The 18538-nt window shown below is 44.9% G+C and overlaps 1 protein-coding gene across 9 annotated transcripts in view; it reads right to left on the reverse strand.

Annotated features, from left to right (window-relative positions):
- The window catches only part of TEAD1 (TEA domain transcription factor 1), a 269279-nt gene that overhangs the window by 30072 nt on the left and 220669 nt on the right, over positions 1-18538 (reverse strand). For all 9 annotated transcript variants that reach the window (XM_081238930.1, XM_081238931.1, XM_081238929.1 and 6 more), the window contains one exon: positions 13646-13819. In XM_081238930.1, the coding sequence (XP_081095056.1) occupies positions 13646-13819 (174 nt within the window). The remainder of the gene's footprint in view (positions 1-13645; positions 13820-18538) is intronic.

Genomic DNA, 18538 nt, shown 5'->3' on the forward strand with positions numbered 1-18538 from the left:
AAGTAAAAAAGGCCATCATTAATAAATGTGTGGGGAATGAATTAAAAACTTGAGGATCTATATGTGGGCAAGTCCTGGAAAACAGTGTAAGCTCGAAGTAGAAGCAGGTTACAATGCTAGGCAGAGAAAGCTGACTGCACCAGGCAGCAAGGAAACAAAAAAGTGAAACATCAAATTCCCTCAAATTCTTCCCTAAATAATCCTTCTCTTACACACTTGTTACTTCTGCAGCTGAGACATGTAAGTCACAAGACAAGACTTCGGCTTGGTTTCTCCTCTGTTACCTCTCACTCAGCAAGCGTATTTGTTCATGGATGTGTTCCACTGCTTCATTTCATGTTTTGAAATTGAAGAAGAAGGAAAAAAAAAGCAATATTCTTCAAAGAATGATTCCTCCCATTTCATGGGTGAGGAAAACAAGGCCTAGCCCAGTTACATAGGATCCAGAGTCCTCTGAGAGGAGGGCTGGGCCAGGGAAGCGGCTCTGCAAAACCTCAGGCCTCTGGAAACCTGGCTCCAGGTGCCTGAAGGACAGTGAAATGAGCGTGAGGGTTGCCAAGGGCGGAATGGAATGCTGCAGCTCAGGCAGAGGCAGCATTTGGCTGACGACAACTACTTTGTCACTGGCCTCAGAAAGAAAAGGCCTGCAGGAAGAAAGAGGAAGCAGATCAGTCCAAAGGCAGGGGAGAGGGCTTGGGCATGGGGTAGGAAAGGAGCAGGCTGCAGACATTCCCTTCTCACCGGCCTCTCCCTTCCACCTGGAGCGCTTGGAAGGGCTGGGCAGGAATTACTTGGTTGCAAAAATGAAAACGTCAAGAGGATTGTCCCTGACAAGAGACAGTATAATAGGCACCGATGGATGCAAGGAGACGCTGGCATTTTCAAACCACCACTTTGAACCTCTCCTCTCCATCCTCTCCCAGCCATGATCAAAGGACCAAGATTTCAAATTGTGAAGCAATTTTTTCCAATGGCAGCATCTGGCTCCTTGGCAGGCAGCGCTGGGAGCCGGGCCCTGTCGTGGGCGTCCATCCAGGCCTGCCACGTGGTGAGGCTCGGCCAGGCAGGGCACCACGTGGGCTTTACAGCTGCTCCCCCAGGCGCCGCTACAGCAGTCGCTCCGCCCTGGGCTGTGAGCCGGCAGGCAGAAGTGCTCCAGGAGGCAGCCTGGGCAGGGGACTCTTGAGGCTGTGGTCTGCTCCCTAACCCTCCCGCCTGACTCATCTGCACGCATCTGCCCTGGTGGCTTCGGAGACCTGGGGTGCGGGAAGCTGGGATGACTGTGGGACAGCCACCACGTCCCCTCCCCCGCCCCGGGGGGCAGGTCGACTTGCATTTGGGGAGAGCGAGAAAGCTGCCCAAAGGGAAGGGAGCCTTTGAGGGTGTTCACTTCAGGCCACGGTGCCCCTGCCCGGTGCAACAGGACGAAGCTGTAGCTCTCCGGCCACAGCTGTTTTAAATAAGAATAACAGGCATAAACTCAGCCGCCCCCCCACCCCCCGCCACTCTTCAAGTTACTTCCCACGAACTAGGGCATATATTTACATCTACAAAATAGAAGATTTAAAAAAACCACCACCAAGAGCCCCTTTATAGTGCAGATCGGCACTCCATTTGAATTTCATCAACATTTAGTACTTCAAAGAATCTTAAAAGCTTGCTCTAATTACAATAGGCACTGCTTGAAAGACTGGCTGTTTGCATTGCAAATTCCTACAAATACTGGCATTCATTAAAAAAATTCAATTAATATCGCCCACACAACTTCAGGTAACTGCCACTGGTGACTTCACACAGTAGCTGGGGTGAAAGAGCAAAGGTCTCAGGCCCTAGTACAAAGCAGCTGCACAGGCCAGTTCTCTCCAATGGAGGCAGTTAATGAGTCCTGGGTGCCCAGCTGAGCTGGCCCTTCACTCAGCGCATTCATCAGGCAGGCGAACATCGGCCAGAGACTACCTTTTCCAGACCAGAAAACAAGGCCTTTTTCTGGTCTGGAGTTTTTGTGCATGAACAGTCTTACATAGAACAATAACAACAAATCAATCAACTAAGTAACAAGTGTAGAGTTGCCAAATAAAATAACAGGCTGCCTGGTTAAATTTGATTTTTATATAAACAACATACTTTTTTTTGTAGGGATACGGACATATCCCTTTGTCCCAAAGATGGCATGGGACAGACACTAAAAAAGTATACGCTGTTTACCTGAAATTCAAATCGAACTGGGTGGTTTGAATTCTCATTTGCTAAATCTGGCAACTCTTCTAACAATTCACCTTTACCAAAAAAGAATAACAAAAATTGGGACTTACCCTCAAATTTCCATTGCTGTACTGAGACATCTTATGCTCAAAATATTTTTGAGTGGGAAAAAAATGAAGCTGCTGAATAACACATGGAGCACAATACTTCTTTTAGTAAAAACAAATGGTGTATGTACAATGTTCGTAGATGCATATAAAAAGTCAGGAAGGATACAGGGCTGATGGCGGGTCGGTTTCACTTTTTCTTCTATAGTCTTTGGAACTGCTTGGAAAATTTAATAAGCTTCTCTTGCTTTGGTAATGTAAACAGTACATTAAAATGGGGGTGGATGGGTAGGGTGTACCTTGCATCTCTACCTTCACAGGGAGAGGGAATTTCACACATCACCAAGGGTATAGGTCCAGTTTTAGACAACTGACCAAGATGCCTGAGGGGTTTATGACTATGACTAGGTAATCCACTAACTCCTTGCAAAACTGGGTCTGGAAATAAGCAGCCACACCCTGATTGTGCCACTTCAATTCTTTCCTTAAGCTTTTCTTGGTGATGGTTACAGAGTGAAGCTAACTGTGCCTCCATGAACAGGGTGAATGCTGGGAGGTGCAGGTGTACCACACGTCTGCTTTCCCCTGGGCTTCTGCTTAGCAGCAGCTCTTGGGGGCACAGTGACTCTGCATCTCAGCCTGTAACCACGGCATGGAGCAGAGTTAAACAGCCCCATGCAGGAAATAATGGACCCCTGACCTTGGCTTTGTTAGTAACCACTGAGCCCAATGGCCCAGGACAGAAAGCATTAGAGGAACAGCTGTCAGATGGATTCTCCCATGAGGTTAAGGGAATTCCCAATTTAGATTCTGCCTAGATGTCCTGAAGAGTTCAAAGTTAAAAAAAAAAAAAGTATCCGTGGTGGGACTGAGGTCGAGGGATTGAGGGAAAAGCAGAGTGAGCTTCTGCTCCCAGCTTCCAGGCTGTCCTATTCTGCCTTATGTTTTCAGCGGATTCAGAAAGACTCTTTTAAATTAAGTCACTGCCATGGAGATCATTTCCACCCTCAACTCTCACAATTCTCCAGGTTCTGTGAGGCCCAGCGGCCCCCAGAACCTTCTGTCAACTCTCAGTAGGACTCCTGGTCTCTGCACAAAAGTCGACCTGCCCTGAAAACTCCTTCCCACTCCCTTTCCATTGATTAAATTCTTTCAAGATTCAGCTCAAATGCCGCATCTTTGTGAGGCCTTCCAGAATGTTCTCAGGCAGAAAGAGCACCTCCTCTACCTCTGTGCTTCCACATTTCCACTACAGCCCCTATCCCACAGTGTGTCTGCCATCCCACACCAGACCCTAAGGTCTGCCTCTTACTCATGTGTGCTTCCCCAGCTTTCTAGGAGCAAAGTAGAAATCAGTGAATTGACTGATTTGTTGAATGACTCACCGGTGATGTGTATATTCATTACTAATGCAAATGATTAAACTATTTCTTTCTTTTTTTTTTTTTTTTTTTTGCGGTACGCGGGCCTCTCAATGCTGTGGCCTCTCCTGTTGCGGAGCACAGGCTCCGGACGGGCAGGCTCAGCGGCCATGGCTCACGGGCTCAGCCACTCCGCAGCATGTGGGATCTTCCCGGACCGGGGCACGAACCCGTGTCCCCTGCATCGCCAGGCGGACTCTCAACCACTGCGCCACCGGGGAAGCCCTGATTAAACTATTTCTATAAGAACCTAACAACTCCAGAGAGAGCCTGGAGAAGTTTTTGTGTGAATCTCTTGAGGTATCCTCCTACCCGCTTTCAGTAAATTCCTTGAGAAATTTATTTAACAAACTGTCAGATGCCTACGATATCTGCCTACACTATCAGAGCTGGCCAAGTGACAGTTATAGGACCCCATGTACAGCAATTCCTCTAGGTGTACTGAATGAAATAACTCTTCATCAACTGAATTAAAAAAATAAATAAATAAAATAAATAAAATTAAAAACTGTTGAAAATCTGCTATATACATTGCACTGCTGGATAAACAAATGTTATGGATAGGATCCTTGCTCCCCGGGCAAGGCTTACCAAGTTTAGGGCACAGGGCTGGGAAAACAGGAAGGAAGCAATAATAGCAGTCAATGCAGAAAGCGCTAACAAGCTCCAGATATTTTTCTCGTAATATCAAACCAAAATGGGTTGGACGTGCAAGGTTACTGACCACCATGCCCCCCCCAATCCTTCTACATGAAATATCAGAACCTGCTATCCAAAGATGATTTTTCAAAAAAACAGACCCTGGTGAAGATAATCATAGAGTCACAGTCTACCAAAGAGAATTTATCATGTATTACCCCCGTAAGTACCTCTAAATACGGTATTTCTTGCTAATCTTCCTTCCACTACATCATGCCATTACTTCCTATTGTTCACATAATTTCAGAACTGAACACTGTTGTGAGAAGGGACAGAAGGAGAGAGAAAGGGAAAGCTTGTTGAACTGAAAGGCCCTTTCCTTATTGACAACCGTTTAAAACATGTGGGGAGCAAATTATTCCATTTTGCTAACGTCCTTTTCCATGAATTGCAACAGGGACATTTGGTTCCAAATGACAGACTCAAGTCTACAATTCCAGCCTAAATCATGCAGAATCCAATTAGAAACAGGCTGAAACTCCAGAGGGGGTCTATCAGGCCAGGTTACATGTGCACCCAGTTTCTTCTCCCTAAATAAAGCCCAGTTGTTTTATTTATAGTGCCTGTCATTTTGTCCAACAAATGTCATTTCGTTCCTACCAAGATAAAAACATCTTCTAAAGGCTGCCCTCTTTCCAGATAATTCGCTTTCCATTTCTGTTTTATAATATCTTCTCACATCTGCTCTGGTTAGTAAAACTAGCCTTGCTTTTTCTTCCCCGAGAAAAATAGGTTAAGAAAGTAAGTTGAGGGCTTCCCTGGTGGCGCAGTGGTTGGGAGTCCGCCTGCCGATGCAGGGGACGCGGGTTCGTGCCCCGGTCGGAGAAGATCCCACATGCCGCGGAGCGGCTGGGCCCGTGAGTCATGGCTGCTGAGCCTGCGCGTCCGGAGCCTGTGCTCCGCAGCGGGAGAGGCCGCGGCAGTGAGAGGCCCGCGTACCGCAAAAAAAAAAAAAAAAAAAAAGAAAGTAAGTTGAATGACTATGAATAAATTGTTAATTGTTTACACTGGATGATCATAATCCCAAGAATTTTAAAAAGCAAAGCATAAATAGCCATAGGGTAACATGGAGTATATCCTGATTTCTAACATACCACTAATTTAGTAATGATTTGAGAGAAAAAAGAAATATTATAATTAAGAATTTGTTTCTTAACCACAGGATACAGATCCATACAATTTCATTTTCATATTATTTTCTTCTTTATTATTCCAAACAAAGTTTGAGAGTAAGCCTTCATCATCCTAATGATTCTTCTGAATAGTTTCTGGCTGTAAGGTTTATAAGTAACATGTGAGTGGCACAGCTTTCTTTGAACCAGTGTCCCCAAGCTTGACACTCTTGAGGACTATTAGGACAGACAGTAGAATTTTGAGGCTCCTCCAAAAATATCAGTTTCGTTGCATTTTTTAATTTGGTTAAATCCATCATTTTGTTTATTCCCTTAAGTAAGCTACATGTGGCTGGAAACAAACTTCTTTTGAAAGTGAGCTGCAAGCTATACTTGGGTTTCTGTCGTTCAGGATGCATGACTGAATCACACCTACTTCTTCTAGCTTTGGGGATTCTATGATGAATTCCAAGACAGCTGACATTTTATCTTAAACTAGCTGCACTGTCTGCCATATCACTGGCAACCCACCTGCATGGATCTCAATACTGAAATGAAGCACAGCTCTGTCCACTTGTGGGTGTACATCTTCCTTCCTTAGAGCCCACAGAGCATCTGACCGTTGTTTTATAAGGAAAGTAGGAGCATGGTTTTCTGCCAGTGCAGAATGTTCACTTAGTACAAATCCGGTCCCACACTCTTCCTCAAATATAATAACAATTTCAATGCTGCATCAAACTATAATTTTTCTGAGACATTTTAATTAGGGATTCAAATTTAAGCTACTAAGTATAGTAGTATACACTACTAGTGCAAGTAATTCAACTAAGGTGACAAGGAGGTGGTGAGATGCCTTTTACACTGCCGAGGGTCACAAAGGGCAAGTAATAATAACCACATCATGACTTACCCCTCTGTGTAGGGGTGGGCACGGTGCTCATGATGGCCACTGTAAGAAGCATCCCACTTCTATGACTGTTGACATGGGAAGGATATGTCTTAGAATCGAGGGAACACAGTATGTTTAACCTTATTAATAGTTGTTTCTATAGAGAGTGAGGAAGGATTAAAGACTTTGAGTGGAAAGAAAAAATAACTGCAGATGTAGAGGAAGCCAAAAAACAAAGTGACAAGAGAAAGTTGTTTTCTTTTAAATTATGCCACACAAGGCTGATGAAGATGCCTGGTATACTCACTATTAACTCCTTGACAACTTTCGAAAGCAACTTGGTTCTTTACACACAGACACAAACTCACATATACCTACACACACACACACACACACACACAAATCCTAATCAATGTCCAATAAGAACGGTTAAATTATGATACACCCAGTAAAGAGGATATTATGTAGTCATTAATAATGGTATTAGGAATCTAATGACATCTAGCTACAGGGGAGGGTGCTAGGGAAGGAAGCAAAGCAGAAGGCCAGATTTAATGCACTCCTTGGTTGAAACTACATAAACATGTATCATATTAAGCCATATTCATGGTGCATTTAGGAATGAATGAAGAATTACAGATTTCAAAAACTGCCTAGAAGATTATGATGCTGGCTTTGTAAACATGTCAACACGATGGTGCTGCTCCCCGCACAGGCAGCTACCAGGGTTGCCCTGATCTCTCTGCTAAAACTTAGGATTCAACTTGAACTTCCTGGTAACAGTAGTCTACTCACTTTGGTGCCCAGGTAAACAGACACCTGAGCGCCCCATACTGACAGGCCTTCACAAAGAAAGTACACTGCTTCACTTCAGGTACCCGCACTGGCTTCCACGCACAGACGTCGTGGAAAGCACATGGATTCTGGAGTCCAGCAGATCTGGCATCAATTAGCTGTGTGACTTTACAGAAATCACTCTGCCTCTCTATGACTCAGTTTCTTTATGTGTAAAGTGGGAATAATCACATGTACCTCACAGGGTTTAAATAATACCAAGTACGTGCTCATGCCTAGTCCAGGGCCTGGCTCAAAGGAGGAACTCATTAACAGCCCCTGTCACACACTGCTGAAAAGAGAGGAGCCCCTTCCCTCCTGCTCCAGCAAATTCACTTTCCTCTCTTTGTAAAGAGATGTGGAGTAGAATTAAAATGCACGGGAGTGAATAAAAAGTAGGCAAGAAGGAAGAGAAAGGAAATAAACAGGAGACTGTCATAAAAGGAAGAAGTTAAAGAACAAAAATTAAAAAGGCAAAGTGTAGAGAAAGTTGCTTAACAGTAAAAAGAAGCCTATGAGTCTCTTGGCTCAAAAATTGTTGAAACCACTGACAGCTCCCTATGACTGACACAAATGAACCCCCCTGATTCCTCTCTTTCCTCATTTTCCACCCACCTGTGTTTCCTATATAAGTGAGGGCCCAGCTGCAAAACATCTTGATGCACCTGAACACACCTTAACTAGCCTTACATGTCCATTACTTGGGTGCTTCCCACTGGTACCTTACCTGCCATACTCACTGCCATCTCTCCCTATCCTAATACTCGCAGATGTAACGGTCAAAGGAGGAGGTGACCCCTAACATCTCCCCGCTGGGACTGTAAAGTGGTACAAACACCTCGGAAGACAGTTGGGCAGTTTCTTAAGCTAAACACGGAGTTACCGTAAGACCCAGCAACTCCACTCCTGCATAGCTAGCTGCCCAAGAAAAACGAAACCATATGTCCACACACAGACTTGTCCACAAAGACCTCATAGCAGAATTATTTATAAAAGCCTAAAGTGGAAACAATCCACAAGTCTATCGACTAGTGCATGGATAAGTAAAATGCAGTCTATCCATACAGTGGGACAGTATTCAGCAACAGAAAGCAGCGAATTACTGACTCAGGCTACGAAAACATTATAAGTGAGAGAAGCCAGATGCCAACAACCACACATTGAATGATTCCATTTACATGAAATGTCCAGAAAAGGCAAATCTGTACAGGCTGAAAGCGGATTAGTAGCTGCCTGGGCCTGGAAGTGGGAATAAAGACTGACTGCAAATGGGCACTGGGCATCTTTTTGAAAGATAAAAATATTCTAAAATTTAAGAGTGGTGATGACCACAAAACTGCACATTTTTCTAAATATCATTGACTTGTACAAAGAAAATGAGTAAAATTTTATGTTATGTAAATGATACCGCAATAAAGCTCTTAAGAAAAAAAAAAAGGTCTCCCCAGATGCACAGCCATTCACAGGGGCCCTTGGGTGTCCCATACCACTAAGGCTCACAGGGTGGAGGGGCACCCACACTGGCATCTGTGGCTCTGCCATTCACTTGTGTTTTAGGGCCTGAGTCCTGGGGGGCCAGAAAGAGTCTTCCACCCTGAAGCCAGTGGAGTGACCGCTACATGACTCACTGACATCCCATTTACCTCAGTGTCCCCTGGCAAAGAGGTGGGGTCACAGCTTGGGCGTAAGTGCGGGTACCTCAGGTGGACTCAGTATTTCTCTCACAGCAAACTCCTAAGCTGGTCTAGCCTAAATGAGCCCAGATTGGACATGGAGCAATCATTATGAACAAACTAAGGAGACGTGAGGATAGGACCTCTGTTGAAATGCACTGAATTCACACAAAAATGAAAATCTGTGAAGCAAATTGCTAATACGAAAGAAATTTCAAAAGGAAGATTAAGCCTACTTAAGAAACACCCACTGACATTCAAGGATAGAGTCTAAGTGTAATTCATGCTTTCTCAGTCATTAGAGGAAGGCAATGAGATTTCAAGTTGCAGCAAATTGTAAACCTAATTCAAACTGCCTTTCCTCATTTATTCTAACATAGTCAGGACTGAATTTCTTCATAAAGGTTAAGTACTGCTAACAATTATACTGAAGGAGTGATGTCTTCCATCATATTCATAGAAGAGCTCAATTTTAATTCTGCAAATCTTAATTTAATAAACTAATATCTAATCTCAGAGTAATTGTTTCTACATTTGCAAATCTCATACTAGCCACCACACTCTAAACATCTGCAAATCTAGACCTCATTATTTGGGGATTCATGACTGAAGGGTCCCATCACTGAAAGCATTTATTAAAACCATCCCCTGTGTAAAATGGAAAATTTTGGAAGCAAAAACAAAAACAACTTTCTAATACTTTGCATTCCACTTTATAGTCAAACAACATGCTGACTATATAAGAAATCTTATTATCATTAAAATCTAATACTATATAGAGGACTTCCCTGGTGGTCCAGTGGTTAAGAATCCACCTTCCAATGCAGGGGACGTGGGTTCGATCCCTGGCCGGGGAACTAAGATCCCACATGCCGCAGGGCAACTAAGCCCGTGAGGCGCAACTACTGAGCCCACGCGCCACAACGAAGACCCAACGCAGCCAAAAAAAAAAAAAAAAAGGAAAATAAAAAACCCAATACCGTTTAATTTGAAAGCACTGAAAATGGCTTATTTTTATCTTATCCTACAATTTCTGATTAATTTTAATTCATTTGAGTAGAACAGTCTCTTTTGATATCCTTCACAACAGTGGCTCTCAAACTTTTGATCTTTTTTTTTTATAAATTTATTTTATTTATTTATTTATTAATGGCTGTGTTGGGTCTTCTTTTCTGCGCGAGGGCTTTTCTCTAGTTGTGGCTAGCGGGGGCCACTCTTCATCGCGGTGCGCGGGCCCCTCACCGTCGCGGCCCCTCCTGTTGCGGAGCACAGGCTCCAGACGCGCAGGCTCAGCAGCCGTGGCTCACGGGCCCAGCCGCTCAGCGGCATGTGGGATCCTCCCAAACCAGGGCTCGAACCCGTGTCCCCCGCACCGGCAGGCAGATTCTCAACCACTGCGCCACCAGGGAAGCCCAAACTTTTGATCTTGGGACCTCTTTTCCACTCTTAAGATTTACTGAGGACTTCAAAGAGCTTTTGTTTCTGTAGGTTATAGCTGTCTGTATTTTCTACGTCAGAAATTTAAACTGAGAAAAATTTTAAATATTTACTACCTAATTTAAAAATAATATTAAGCTCATTGGATGTTAACATACATCTTTTTTTAATTAGACATACCTATATTTTAAAAAACAACAAAAATTAGTGAGAAGGATAGCACTGTGTTACATTTTGCAAATCTACTTAATGTGTGGCTTAATGGAAAATACCTAGATTCTCATACCTGCTTCTAAATTCAATCTGTCACGATTTGTACTTCAACTTTTGGTTGAGGTACATGAAGAAAACCCAGTCTCACATAAATATGTAGCTGGAAAAGGGAAGAATATTTTAATAGGTTCTTCAGGTAACTGTGGCCATTTTTCTTTGACACTACACCAAAACTTGACAAGCGGTAGTTTTTTTTGTTTGTTTGTTTGTTTGTTTTTTTTGGTACGCGGGCCTCTCACTGCTGTGGCCTCTCCCGTTGCGGAGCACAGGCTCCGGACGCGCAGGCTCAGCAGCCATGGCTCACGGGCCCAGCCGCTCCGCGGCATGTGGCATCCTCCCGGACCGGGGCACAAACCCGTGTCCCCTGCATCGGCAGGCGGACTCCCAACCACTGCGCCACCAGGGAAGCCCAAGCGGTAGTTTTTAAAGGTTAGCTATAGTGTGGAGGCTGAAACCATATCAATGATCTTTTCACACTCTGTTACTTTAAAATCCATTGGTTTATCTCGCACAGTATAAAAAAAAAAATCACATTTGTTAATATGACTGGATCCCAGCAGAAAAGTCTTTTAAGTATTGCGAAGCTGTCAAGTTCACCAAAGTGGATACAAGTTTTCCAAAAATCTTATTTTTACTTGAAAGCTCAAATTTTATCTTTGGCAACAAAAATTATCAGTTGTTTTCCTTGATGTAGCAGGCAGGCTCACTGCATTCATTTTCAGCGTGTACTCTAGGTTCAAGATATAATAAACCTCATAAAGGACATTCTTGGTGTGACTGATTTTTTTTTTTTTAATTTAAACCGTGCGGGCTTCCCTGGTGGCGCAGGGGTTAAGAATCCGCCTGCCAGTGCAGGGGACACACAGGCTCAATCCCTGGTCCGGGAAGATCCCACATGCTGCAGAGCAACTAAGCCAGTACGTCACAACTACTGAGCCTGTGCTCTAGAGCCCGCAAGCCACAACTACTGAGCCCGTGTGCTGCAACTACTGAAGCCCGCGTGCCTAGAGCCCGTGCTCTGCAACAAGAGAAGCCACTGTAATGAGAAGCCCACACGCAGCAACAAAGACCCAACACAGCCAAAAATAAATAAATAAAAAATAAATTTATTAAAAAAAAAAACCAAAAAAACTGTGCATGCAACCCAGCCCCACTGATCCAAGGCTTCAGCAGTTTTACCCTATTACGTTTGAACCATCAATGCGCACATCAGCAGAGTTCAAAAGGAAAATATCTCAGTGTCATAATGAAAATTGTTTTGACCTTGTCAGCCCATTGAAAGGATGCTGAGGAACCCCCTAGGGGTCTGTAGAACACCCTTTGAAAACTGCTCTGTTATCATATAACAACTGACCCCCAACCACCATTCAAGTCAGTAGGTGGCAGCCACTAATTTAGAAAAAGGAAGTGACTGCTTAGAAAAATGAAGTGCTTTTTCAGGGTGTCCACATGTATTACTGATCCCGAGAACATTAAATTAAGTAGAAGGCTACTTCCACAATCCAAATTCAATATGGAAGCATGACAAATGAAATCCAGTTAACATGCAAGGATTAAAAAAAACCCTAAACGAATTAAATTTAATATGTAAATTTCCTCCCAAGGAATTTAAAATATGAATTTTCCCTTAGTTCATCTGTTTGTTTCCCCCATTTGTTGAGTTTTTTGTGCCAGGCGCTTGCTTAGCTTCGCAGATATGGAGAGCGATTGACTGACCCTGTGGGTGGGGTCCAGGGGACATGAAGCAGCCAGGAAACAGAGCAAAGGCACTTTAGTCAAATGGATCTGATTTCAAGCCCCAGGTCCCCACCCTGGTGCAGCCTGTACTTTGTAATCTCTGGGTCTCTGTTTTCTTAGTTGGATACGAGGCAAATTCCAGGTAACACTGGGAAGACTGGATAAAATGCATGTAAAGAATGAGCGCAGCTCCCGGCCCACAGCAGGCATTGAATCAGTGTAGCCACCATTATGAATAAGGTGCCTGGAAGCAGTCGAGTCCAGAGAGGAGTGGGACACACATCCAAATAATTATGACACAGCATGGGAACTGAGTAACCACACAACGCGATAGGACTAAAAGAAAAATCAACCATTTGTTGAAGTGAGGAAGGTGCTATAATAAAGAAGCCACCACTTCAAAAGAAGGAGGGAAAGGAGAAGTAAAAAGTCCACCCACTCACACACAAAGGCGGGCCGTAGGACAGACAGCAAGGGAAACACCCGGAACCAGCTCTTTTAGGGCCTTTAATGCCACGCTAAGAAGCGCAAACATTTGAAGCCATTTTCTTTTTATTCTTGTCAAGACTGAGGAGTTATAAACGCTCAGTGCCAGCAGGTCCTCTGCTCTTAAGCCCCCGGTACACACACATTATCCTTACGCTTGCTGTGACATCCCTGACCCAACAGCAGTCCCCTGGCCCAGGCCTGACTATTGGAGAAGGGACAGCAAAGCTCTCCTCAGAGGCGGGGGGACAGCAGGAAGCCCCAGCAGCTGGGGGAATGTGCCCTTGGTGTTTCAAAGCACAAATGAGGCACGTTAATGGGCAGAGCCATTTTGTATTCTCTCTGACACTTATAAAATCTTAAAGCATGTCTTTAGCTCCACCCAAGCCCCTTCTTTGCCTCAGGTCCTACACTCCAGTGGAATTTATAGATCGCTTTGCTTAATGGTTAGTGAACAAACAGAAAGAGAGTCTAAGTGCCTCCCGTCTGCCATTGTGACCCCAGCCATCCGCAAAGTTTCTTGTCATTGCATGAGAGAGTTCTGAAGCCCAAGCAGCTGCCTGTGTCTCTTTGGCAGGGACAGCAAATGCCACCTGGTTCACCACATGGATGTGCCACAAGGCCAGCATGAGGACGGCCCAAGGATGTGAGTTTGTGATCCCCTGGCGATCCTGCAGATCAGTCAGCGGGAATCCACAGCCAGTGTTCTGCCCTCAAGTGTGGGATGCGATCATTCAGACAAAAACCACTGAAATCACAGCACGGTCTTACTCACCCAGAATTTTACGAGGAAGAAGGCATTTTGAGGGCCCTTTCCAAACAGTTCCTTTAAGCCACCTTTCTTTTCAGGAAATTTGTCATAAATCTGACGAATGTCCACCGATTCGAGCAATGGGTCACTGTAAGAATGGTTGGCATGCCCAATGTGCACGAAGAGGTGTTTGTTGTACTGTAAGAAACCAACAGAAACATTCCCATTACAAACCCTTTGATCAACCTGGGACACATCCATCTTGAGCTGCATAAAGAGTGGTAGTCTCGAAATCCCGGAATTCCGCCTTGAATAGCCTCGGGTCTGTGCCTTCGAAAAGATGAAGATATTAAGAAAAGCCGTTATAGCTAAGGGTTAAAACAATCATTGTCTATTATTACAAGGGCATATATTTTCCCAAGTGCCTAAAAAAGTCTTTTTGTAGACACAGTAGGAAACAACTTAAGTTACCCAACGACCAAACCTAGAAACAATTCCGTTACCCAGTTTCACCTGACTCAACTGAAAATGACAGTGACACCCCCTTTGGGGTGTTACATTTACAGCGTAAGTCCAATAAGCAGTATGGGTGTGGTCAGCTAACGCCATCACCCAGAATGCACTTGTCACTCCAGCTCCCCTAGCAACAGCATGAATGCAGTGCTCTGAGCAACGGTACCCACCTACTTCTTCCATCAGGAGTAAGAGAGCTGAGTGTCTTTCTCACAAGGCCCCTTAGTAACCAATCTAAAACTTTTGCAAAAGGGCTGGTCAATATGTGACTGTCAGTGCAAAGTTAGAGTCATGGGTATAGATCATGGAGAGGATTCATGGTGCAGGGCTATACGGGACCCGTAAAAAAAGACCAGTCACTCATTCACAAAAACAGAAACAAACAAATCAAAACCCTGGCAAGTCATTTAACTAACAAATGGAAATGCTTTCTTCTCCTTGCTTTGGTATAAGACATGGTAACCGGACCACAAAGGAGTGTGACAAACCAGTGGTTCTCACCCAGGATGTAGCAGAATCACCACGGAGCATTTAAAAATCACCAATGCCTGGGGCCCACCCAGGCTAAACTGGCATTTCTGAGAATGAGGCCAGGCATCAGTAATGTTTAATGCTCCCTTGATGAATTCCAATATGCAGCCAAGTTGGAGAACCACTGGCCTAAACTCTATACTCCGGCCCCCCCATGCCTGCCTCTCCTGCTGAATAGGCAGTAAGACCAGCCTAATGTGACACAAAGGCATCCGGGGTACAGGGGTTCCAGGGAGCTCAGAACCCAACAGGGTTCACAAGAGAAACCCATGTCAGTATTCGCCCACCAGTCCCTATTCGCTTTTCAAGTTTACGCTGGCATTTCTCCAACTACAGTCCTTCCAAGTACTAGTTCCATAGGGAATGAGAAGTCCCAAATAAAAGAAGGCTGCTCCAAGCTGCTTGCCAGCAGTACTGTGTACTGGCTAAGATGGAATTTGCGCTCAGCCTGCTTCAGCACAAAACTTTGTGCCCACTGCCAATTAGCTATGACACTGGGTAAGTCCCCCCTGCCTCCGACATGGGAACAGCGATGGCACCTACCTCCCAAGGGTGCTATAGGGTTTATTTTTGGTTTTTTAAATCTTTTTGCTTATTTATTTATTTTTTATTTTATTAAAAAAATTATTTTGGTTGTGTTGGGTCTTCGTTGCTGCACGTGGGCTTTCTCTAGTTGCGGCAAGCGGGGGCTACTCTTCGTTGCAGTGTGCAGGCTTCTCACTGCGGTGGCTTCTCGCTGTGGAGCACAGGCTTCAGGCGCAGGCTTCAGTAACTGTGGCACGCAGGCTCAGTAGTTGTGGCACACAGCTTAGTTGCTCCACAGCATGTGGGATCTTCCCAGACCAGGGATTGAACCCGTGTCCCCTGCATTGGCAGGCGCATTTTTAACCACTGCGCCACCAGGGAAGTCCCAGTGCTATAGGGTTTAAATGATGTACTGCATATTAAGAGCTTACTGGAGCTCCTCCATTCAACAAACAGTAACACTAAACAAACGTTAGCTACTATTATGTCTCATAAAACCTCTCTCCTTTGAGGTTCATCTGAATATAACATGTTAAAAGCACTGCGGGGGCTTCCCTGGTGGCGCAGTGGTTGAGAGTCCGCCTGCCGATGCAGGGGACACGGGTTCGTGCCCCGGTCCAGGAAGATCCCACATGCCACGGAGCGGCTAGGCCTGTGAGCCATGGCCGCTGAGCCTGTGCGTCCGGAGCCTGTGCTCTGCAATGGGAGAGGCCACAACAGTGAGAGGCCCACGTACCGCAAAAAAAAAAAAAAAAAGCACTGCGGAAGAGAAACATTGTGTAACTTTCTATAGCCCAAAGTTTCCCAAAGTTGTTTGCTCACAAAACCCTGTAAATATATCCTGAGGAAGTGCTGGTTTACACTCATGACCTGCTACCCACACGCTGTGGATCTCTGGCCACAATGTGGAAGGGCAGGAGGCCCAACACCCCATCTGGTGCCAGCTGTCCACATATGGGGAGTGTGGCCAGGGCCCAGCACCATCTGGGAGAGGGCTAAGCCCCTCTCCTGCTCAACATCAGAGTGCTATCTTTACCAAGGCTTCCAAAACCCTAAAAGGCATCAGGTGAAATGAAAAAACGCAACGTCAAGCTCTGACATGGACCCAGCCTCTGTCCCAGCTGTCTGGTGGATTTCAGGATGGCCTGAGACCTGGATGTGGCCACGCGGGAACAGAATATGCTGTGCTGGAAGAAAACTTTTAAAATAAAGTAGAAGCCATTGTCATGTTAGGGACGTGAGGTTATAGGGAGGGGTGAAGTACCTCTGATCTTTTAAAAATTCTCTCAAATGTCATCACATCATCTTTTCAATTATAAGCAAACCAAAGCCCACAGAAATGTATGGGGCACTGCTGCTAAGGCGCTTCCAGTCTCATCAGTCGGTAGGAGGATAAAAAACAACACAGGTGAAGCTGGGAGCACAAACACTGGTGCAAGGCCCTCAGAGACGAGGAGGTGCATGAGGAGGTGATGTCTCGTGCCTGGCCCCTCTGTTGGACCCCTAGTTACCAGTACAGGAGCAGAGGGCAAAAGGCGTTGTTCCTTCATTATCCAGACAACTGGCTGTCTCCATGTCCATCACCCAACCCTTATTATCCAAACCTTGCTTGCAGCAAGCTCCCAGCCCTACCCAGCTTTGAGAGGCACCATTTCTGTCACTTCTTGTGGCATCTGTAGGCAGTGAGTTTACGGGAGAGAATGGAATACAAACAGAGCCTTGGGTAGTATACCTGTGAATAGAATCAGAGTCTCTCTGCTGAGCACACCTCACTCCCAGCTCTTCTGCCTCGCTAGATCCCATGGGCCAGGGAATCTGAGCTGGGGTGAAGTTAAAACTGTTGTTAACTCAGGGACCACAGCCCGGACCTCCAGGTGTCAGAGATCAGGAAGGTGAATGACAGGAGGGTAAAATTTACCTTTCTTCAATGGGGACCATGAAAGTATAGCTGAAAATCAAGGTGCTGAGCACAAAGCACTCTGGAGCCAGACAAGAACCTGAAATCTCAGTTTTCTCATGTGTACAATGGGGATATATGACTGTCATACAGAACAGGTTGGAAGATTAAAGGAAATAATGCACAGAGGGTGCTCGGCATAGGGACCAGCATAAAAGAAGTGTTCAATAAATCACAGCTGCCAAGATTACTATTGTTGCAGTGTACTATGTGAGATTAACTAGATTCTGGGGTAGAAGCAAAAGAACTTTCCTACTTTAGCTATCTCTCCTGCCTAGCAATGGAAAAATAAACACAAATAAGCCAAGAGCTGGGAGCAAGTTGTGAAGCTGCATGACTGTTCAGATCCTTGATTACAGCCCACCAATTACAAGCTGCTTGGGGTGTGGGCCTCTCACCTGTGTCTGCAGAAAGAAAGAGAACTGTGTCCATTCAGTGTTTGTACAATGTGCTTTCTATATATGTGACCTCTATACAATGACCTCAGGGTCGCTGCCTCACAATGACACTGTAGGCAGATTTTATTAAAATCAGTTTTACAGACGAGGAAATAGAAGCTCAGAGATGAACAGATTTGCCTGAGGTCACACATCCAGGAATAGTCCTGAAGTTAACAAAAACTTGGATCTATCGATGCCACAGCCCATGCATTGGCTGCAAACATCAACCACACTGTCTCCAGGAGAAAATATAAATGCCGAGATCCTTCTAACTCAGATCTACTTTTTCTGAAAGTTGATTTGAGAAAAGAGAAAAAAGCTGAATAACATTTTCGAAATTCTGAGAAATGAAATTAGAATTCGGGACAAACATAATTATTCACAGATGCATCAGATAGAGTCTTCAGAGGTTTCTATTTTGAGGAATTACCTTAGTGCCCAAGTGGCTGAAATTAACTGAGCATGGGCAGGCTGTCTTTGCCAAAGGAAATCGGGCACTGCCTCCCCAAGGCTGGTGACTTGAAACCAAACCCTGACTGTTGGCATCTGAGTGGCTTTATTCCTGCCAAGAGGTGACTTTGTTTCTAAGAATACAAAGGACTAAAGAAGGCATCCTGGAGACCACAGCAGTGGGACAAACAGACCTCCCTCTCTCCTTAATTCAACCTGGCTAGGTGAGGAATCCCTCTGCACCCAAATCTAGAAGGCTGAAAAGAAGACGTCTACCTGATATGTTTGCGTTCAAGTTTTAATGAAATTAAAACCCTAAAAACTATTTGGTGAGGCTCTACTTCCCATCCTGCCAGATCTCCTTATAAGAGAAGAAGACTAGGGTGGATACCTCACTTCCCTTCCTCCTTCCCCAATAAATCCCACTTTCTTTCCAGCAGTGGTGGTTTCCCCAAAACTAAAGGTGGAACACAAAACCAAAAAAGGGCAGTTCTATTCTAT

Source organism: Mesoplodon bidens, assembly GCF_964165515.1.
Source record: "Mesoplodon bidens genome assembly, chromosome: 7".
NCBI classification, from domain to species: domain Eukaryota; kingdom Metazoa; phylum Chordata; class Mammalia; order Artiodactyla; family Ziphiidae; genus Mesoplodon; species Mesoplodon bidens.